The 8,088-nt window shown below is 38.5% G+C and overlaps 1 protein-coding gene across 1 annotated transcript in view; it reads right to left on the bottom strand.

Moving 5' to 3' along the window:
• Positions 1–1,933: 1,933 nt before the first annotated feature.
• Positions 1,934–8,088, bottom strand: part of LOC111979081 (potassium channel subfamily T member 2) — a 46,078-nt gene continuing 39,923 nt past the window's right edge. The window contains 3 exon segments of the mRNA XM_070449041.1: positions 1,934–3,801; positions 6,884–6,974; positions 7,483–7,795. Coding sequence (XP_070305142.1) covers positions 3,687–3,801; positions 6,884–6,974; positions 7,483–7,795 — 519 coding nt within the window. The 3' untranslated portion in view covers positions 1,934–3,686.

Below are 8,088 nucleotides of genomic sequence, written 5' to 3'. Positions count from 1 at the left end.
GCAAGCCGGTGTTGGAAGGAATATATGGTTGGCCACTGTTTGCGCGGCCCTCAACGACACAAACACCCGTGTCAATATAATCATTCTAAAACACCGTTTCCCTCGGGCATTATTCTCTTAAATCACCAACTTCATATAAACAAAAAACAATAGAGTGCTGATTGGCAATCATCCACCGTCCCCATCAACAATCGTATTGTTCTTCTAATTACCTTGTTATGACAACCAGTCCAAGATTCGAAATGAAACTTAATCTAGAACTTCCAGGAGTGGAAATCCGGAACAGGGCCATCACTCGTTTCCGAAGATGAAGGAACGACATAGCCAAGAATAACAGCACAATCCTCTGGTTTGAAGACGGAGAGATCCCTAGATTTTAGAAGGGATCAAAGTCAATGCGTAACGGATCTTGCAAATTATAAACTAACACCTAATCCAATTTAAAGACTTAGGCTACTAAGACAGCACGTTCAGGCGCGCAGAGCTGGGCGGACGACTCTTACAACACCAGGCCCGCAGTCTAGAGAAGAGAGAGTGCGCAACGTAGCTGATCTTCTTTATATGTCATCGAGAATAGACCTGGTAGATTCTTGGTCATTGTTTGTATCTTTTTCTTTTTCAATCAATCGTTGTTGGGTGAAAACAACGAACTAGGTAGCTATAGCACTCTTCTCTCAATTGTGTGGTGTGTAGCCACTTAGTTATGCCAAACACGCATTCCCCATGGCGTTTCCAGAAGACGCTCTACTTGAAGCGAGCCAGAGCGTAGTCATGCGGATTTGCCGATAGGTGTGTTGTCAGCTTAATTTCTGCACAGCTGAAGATCAAAAAAAGTGTGTCGTACTATGCCTCATTCCGAGCACCAAGCACAGGCACCTGACAGGATTGCCCAGGTCCGGTTCTGGCCGTTCTGCCGCACTAGGCGAGACATACCAATGAGGTCTACTGATGGTGAAATTGTAGGACATGAAATCCTTGTTATTTAATTGCTGTAGTTATCATTTGTTTCTACAACGACCACTCTGTAGACCTACTTCTGAATACTAAGTTGCTATTATGACTTCTGTCTCCTGTCATAATACTACAATATGATAACCTATTAGCATCGTAGCAAATCTAACTATACTGAACAAAAATATAAACACAACATGTAAAATATTGGTCTCTTGTTTCATGAGCTGAAATAAAAGATACCAGAAATTGTGCATATGCACAAAAAGCTTATTTCTCTCAAAAATGAATTTACATCCCTGATAGTGAGCATTTTTCCTTTGCCAAGATAATCCATCCACCTGACAGGTGTGGCATATCAAGAAGCTGATTAAACAGCATGATCATTACACAGGTGTACCTTGTGCTGGGGACAATAAAAGGCCACTCTAAAATGTGAAATTTTGTCACAACACAATGCCACAGATGTCTCAAGTTTTGAGGGAGTGTGCAATTGGCATGCTGACTGCAGGAATGTCCACCAGAGCTGTTGCCAGAGAATTGAATGTTAATTTCTCTACCATARGCGTTGTTTTAGAGAATTTGGCAGTACGTCTACCGGTCTCACAACCGCAGACCACATGTAATCACRCCAGTCCTGAGACCAGCCACCCAGACAGCTGATGAAACTGAGGAGTATTTCTGTCTGTAATAAAGCCCTTTTGTGGGGAAAAACGTATTCTGATTGGCTGGGCCTGGCTTCCCAGTGGGTGGGCCTATGCCCTCCCAGGCCCACCCATGGCTGCGCCCCTGCTGAGTCATGTGAAATCCATAGATTAGGGCCTTAGGAATTTATTTCAATTAACTTATTTCCTTATATGAACTACAACTCAGTAAAATCTTAGAAATTGTTGCATGTTGCGTTTATATTTTTGTTCARTATATTTAGGATATTATGGGATATCAAACACAACAGGGGGCATAACTACTTGAGAGCCTGGAGGTAGTTTATCATATTTAATATGAATATTTGACAACAGTACTCACACCATAAGCATTCCAATCCATCATAGTCCCAGGGAGCTTCAAGAAACATGAACTCAGTGCTCTTCATTTGTTTCAATCTGTCTAATGCTTACATTGTTTGTTGGTAGTCTTTTATCTGCTACACCAAAGGGTCACTTTGGTTGTGCAGCGCTATATCGTATTTTTGTATATTGCTTGGGATATAGTACTCAGATTACTGTTTAACAAGTGGGAAAACAATGGGTTAAGTACAATAAGCTCATATATGGATCATGGGTTGGTATAAACATGACACCTCAATACCTTATGGGAATGTAGTTGTGACATCATTCAATCAAACCAAATCAAAGAGGCTCTGCAAACCGAAACAAACGGATCAATACATGCATGGTCATCAATAACTACATAGTTAAAATGATGGTGCCTTTACACTTGAAGCTGATTTCCATGTGTCGTTTTTTTTGCTATTGTTAATTTGAATGCCGTGTTTTGAATGTAAAAAGACGCGTATCAATTCATTCATACTGTCTAACATGATAAAAACAGAATTCATTAATAATATGTTGATTAATGTGCACTGACACTGTCAAATATATACATAAACTAAGGCCGGGATACAATGCAAAGCGAGTTATAGCACGGTGCCCTATACAGCCGACAATGCACCTTTTAAATGTATTTTCCCCGGTGTTCACATTTTCCCTGACGTACCATCGCCATCATAGTAAACACTGGGCATGCTGGCATAATGGCAAATTACCTTTAAGTCTGTTATAGTGTGCTGTGCTAAACGTACCTTGCATTACATCCTGGCCTAAATAAACTTAAAGGGGAATTGCACTCAAAAACTACAGCATCTTTTGGTATTTTTTTTATTCGTCCAATGTTGATACAGTCCCAAAATGGCTGGWGACAATGTTGATACAGTCCCAAAATGGCTGGAGACAATTTTCTCCTTCAAATTCCAATATCTTGACAACTTGACTACTGACATGCAAAACATTTTGGGACTGTATCAACAGTGGACTAATYAAACAAAATAGCACAAAAGATAGTTTGAGTGCAATTCCCCTTCATAAGCCAAGGAAGAAAAGATTTGCCCATGTCCAGCTCAAAAAGCAACCCTATTTGTTTTCAAAGTGTGCATAGATAAACATTACAGAATTTATGACAGTCAATATTAACGACAACAAACATTCAACAGATGAGTATAGTAACAATTCATGATTGACATATTATTTTCTACAAATGAATAAATAGACAGTACATATGATAACATGGAGTATACTGCATACTAAGAACAGAGGTGGACTTTGCAGAGCGTGCCTAAACAGTTCAATTTCCCCCACACCCCAAACGTGAAAACAAAGACCCCGTGTAGTGTCTTTAAAACCCCTAAGTTCCTACATTGAGTATATCCTCTGGAAAGGCCACATTGTGAAAGAGAGAGATAGAGAACATCAGTATCAGTTGAACAGCAGATACAGTATGGGGTGATACGTTCTGAAATTATACTGATTGCTAACCCCCCCCACCCCCCATGCTTTTCACAATGCAATGTGAACTGTAGGACGTAAAACCTAATTATGGCATTAAAGGGATAGTTCATGTTTTTGGTATTGTAGCAATGCTAGTGGAAACCGATTGTATCAGTTAGCGGTGCAAAAAGTGAACTATCCCTTTAACCAACCCCAGCAAAACAGTACAGGCATGTTGTGTGTAAGTATGGATCAGAAAGGCGTCTCTGTCTTGGTGTGCTCCCCAAGACATGTGCTGCTTCCCAGACTCTCCCTGCTGTCACCAGCCTTAGGGACGTACCCCAGGGGATCTGAACGGATGATATACCTGTAAGATGGAGAACCTCTAAATCAATCTATTCTTGATGTGAAATGATGAACTCTCCTCTGAGACTCTAAATGGTTGATCTTTTCAAATACTAACAAAGATACTGTGTGCCCAAACATAGGGTATTAAGTCACAAAATAATATGTGAATGTAAGCATGGAGTAGTAATGTGGAGTAGTAATGTGGAATAGAAATGTGGAGTAATATGGAGTAGGAATATGGAGTAGTAATATGGAGTAGGAATATGGAGTAGTAATATGGAGTAGTACTATGGAGTAGTAATATGGAGTAGGAATATGGAGTAGTAATATGGAGTACTAATATAGAGTAATATGGAGTAGTACTATGGAGTAGTAATATGAATTAGTAATATGGAGTACTACAGAGTAGTAATACGGAGTACTATGGAGTAGTAACATGGAGTAGTACTATGGAGTAGTAACATGGAGGAGTAATATGGAGTAAAAATACGTAGTAGTACTATGGAGTAGTAACATGGAGTAGTAATATGGAGTAATATGGAGTAGTAACATGGAGTAGTAACATGGAGTAACATGGAGGAGTAATATGGAGTAAAAATACAGAGTAAAAATACGTAGTAGTAATACGGAGTAGTAACATGGAGTAGTATTATGGAGTAGTAATATGGAGTAATATGGAGTAGTAACATGGAGTAACATGGAGGAGTAACATGGAGTAGTAACATGGAGTAGTAATATGGAGTAGTAACATGGAGTAATATGAAGTAGTAATATGGAGTAATATGAAGCAGTAATATGGAGTAGTAATATGGAGTAGTAACATGGAGTAATATGAAGTAGTAATATGAAGTAGTAATATGGAGTAACATGGAGTAGTAATATTGAGTAACATGGAGTAGTAACATGGAGTAACATGGAGTAGTAATATGGAAGTAATATGGACAAACATGGAGTAGTAATGTGGAGTAGTAATAGTGAATGAGTAAATGAGTAAAGGAGTAATATGAGTAGTAACATGGACTAACATGGAGTAGAATATGGAGTAGTACATGGATAACATGGAGTAGTATATGGAGTAGTAATATGGAGTAACATGGAGTAGTAATGTGGAGTAGTAATATAGGATATATGATAGTAACATGGAGTAAATGGAGTAGTAATATGGAGAGTAAATGGTAAATGGAGTAGTAATGGAGTAGTAATATGGAGTAATATGGAGTGTAAACATGAAAACATGGAGTAGTAATATTGAGTAGTAATATGAGAGTAGTAATATGGAGTAGTAAATGCATAACGATGAGTAGTAATGTGGAGTAGTAATATGGATAAATGGAGTAGTAATGTGGAGTATAATATGGAGTAATAATGGAGTAGTAATTGGAGTAGTAATATGGATAGTAAATGGAGTAGTAATGGGAGTAGTAATATGGAATAACATGGAGTAAGTAATATGGAGTAGTAACATGGATAAATGGAGTAGTAATGTGAGTAGTAACATGACTAACATGGAGTAGTAATGGAGTATAATATGATAACATGAGTAGTAATATGGAGTATAATATTGGAGAAATTGGAGTAGTAATATGGAGTAATATGGAGTAGTAATATGGACTAACATGGAGTAGTAATATGGAGTATAACATGGATAAATATGGAGTAGTAATATGGAGTAGTAATATGGAGTAATATGGAGTAGTAAATGGCTAACATGGAGTAGTAATGTGAGTAGTAATATGGATAACATGGAGTAGTAAATGGGAGCTAGTAATATGGAGTATAAATGGAGTAGTAATGTGGAGTAGTAATATGGATAGTAAATATGGACTAACTGGAGTATAATTGAAGTAGAATATGGAGTAATATGGATAGTAATATGGAGTAATTGGAGTAGTAATGCTGAGTAGTAAGTATGGAGTAAATGAGTAATGTATATGGAGTGAGTATAATATGGAGTAGTATATGGAGTTAGAAGGATAAAAAAAAAGAATAGTAGATAGAGTAATATGGATAGTAATATAGACTAACATGGAGTAGTAATGTGGAGTAGTAATATGGATGAACGGGAATTGAGAGATATGGAAGTGGATAGTATATGGAGTATATGAGTAGTAATATGATAAATGAGTAATATGAGTTAGTCTAACATGGACTAACATGAGTAGTAATATGGAGTAGTAACATGGACTAACATGGAGTAGTAATATTGGAGTAGTAAATGGACTAACATGGAGTAGTAATATGGAGTAGTAATATGGACTAACATGGATAGTAATATGGAGTAGTAATATGGACTAACATGGAGTAATAATATGGAGTAGTAACATGGACTAACATGAGTAGGAATATGTGAGTAGTAATATGGACTAACATGGAGTAGTAATAGTGGAGTAGTATATGGAGTAACATGGAATAGTAATATGGAGTAATAGGATAGTAATATGGATAACATGGAGTAGTAATATGGATAGTAATATGGAGTAAGAAATAATATGGACTAACATGGAGTAGTAATGTGGAGTAGTAATATGGAGTAAATGAGTAGTAATTGATAATATGATAGTAATATGGACAACATGGAGTAGTAATAAGTGGATAGTAATATGACTAACATGGATAGTGAATATGAGTAATATATAGTAATCATGACTAACATGGTAATAATGGAGTAGTAACATGGACTATATGGAGTAGTAATATGGAGTAGTAACAATGGACTAAATGGAGTAGTAATATGGGTAGTAATATGGAGTAATATGAGTAGTAACATGGGACTAACATGGAAGTAGTAATATGGACTAAACATGGAGTAGTAATATGGAGTAGTAAGATGTGACTATCATGGAGTAGTAATATGGAGTAGCTAATGGACTAACATGGAGAGCTAATATGGAGTAGTAATAATCGGACTAAACATGGAGTAGTAATATGGAGTAACATGGAATAGTAATATGGAGTAACATGGAATAGTAATATGGAGTAGTAACATGGACTAACATGGAGTAGTAATGTGGAGTTTGCAACTTTCTTGATTGCTTCTACTTTATTGCATCTCATCAACTGTTTCTTTAGGCCCTTACTTTTCTACATGCTGCCATACTTACACTATGTCATTGAGCTCCAGCCTGGTGTCAGGAGGAGGGTTGATCAACACGTATGTGTGGGAGTGAGTAGGCTGGTTCTCACTCATGTCATCTGGAATTGGAGAAATACAATAATGATAGGCCAGAGTTGAAACGTCCAATGATTTAGGCTACGGCAATATAAAAGATTGTGTCAGAAAATGTCTGATTTGAGCAAATGGTTTTTCAATGGAAGTCGTCTGTTGACAGATGATGGACATTAGAGATGATTGTCTGACAAAAGACGTACTGCCTTTTTGAGTATGCAACTGACCGGAAAATAGTTGACAAGATATTAACTTTTGACAGACATAAATGGACACTGATGAATGCATAGCTTCAGGCTTTGGCCAAATGAATAAGGATAACATTGTATGCATTCACCATTGTCCGTTTTGGTCTGTCAAAAGGCTGACATAGTATATTACATGACAATCATCTCCGTTGTTAGTCTGTCTGTCCATCCATCCATAAAGACTAAGTGTCATGTTTCAAACACATAACATATTTTGTTCCAGGCCTTGGAAATACAACTCGCAATCTCCCCAAAAACATCCCTCCCCATGTGTGCGGTCTCTCACCGCAAGCCGTGGCCCAGAGTCCAAGGCTTTTCATCCTGTTGCTGACCAGCTCGTCCAGCTCCTGTCTCTCTGAGCGTCTGGCCCTCAGACCCTGCTGGCCCCCCCTCTGAGCCCCCCGCTGGTTCCCTCGAGTCCCCCTCCAGCTCAGCTTCCGCGCCCACTGCACGCTCTTCCTCCTCAGCAGGGGAGCCTTCCCGTCCGATGGGTCGCTGGAGGTGGAGCTGCGGTGGAGCCCTCCGGCCACAGGGGGGAGTTCTCGGTCGCTCTGCTCCTTGGGGTCGTCTAAGTCCTCCACGCACACCGAGAGCTGTGACTGAGCATGGTCAAAACACAATGCCATATACAGTGGGGAGAACAAGTATTTGATACACTGACGATTTTGCAGGTTTTCCTACTTACAAAGCATGTAGAGGTCTGTAATTTTTATCATAGGTACACTTCAACTGTGAGAGAAGGAATCTAAAACAAAAATCCTGTCACGATCGTTTGGAGGATTGACGGACCAAAACGCAGCAGTAGGAAAATAAGCCATATTCCTTTTAATGAATACAAAGGGCAAAATGAAACAAACACTTACACCTAAAACAATAACAAGAAACGATGTGT

Source organism: Salvelinus sp. IW2-2015, linkage group LG19 (assembly GCF_002910315.2).
Source record: "Salvelinus sp. IW2-2015 linkage group LG19, ASM291031v2, whole genome shotgun sequence".
Lineage (NCBI taxonomy): Eukaryota > Metazoa > Chordata > Actinopteri > Salmoniformes > Salmonidae > Salvelinus > Salvelinus sp. IW2-2015.
This window is presented reverse-complemented; position numbering and strand designations above follow the sequence as displayed.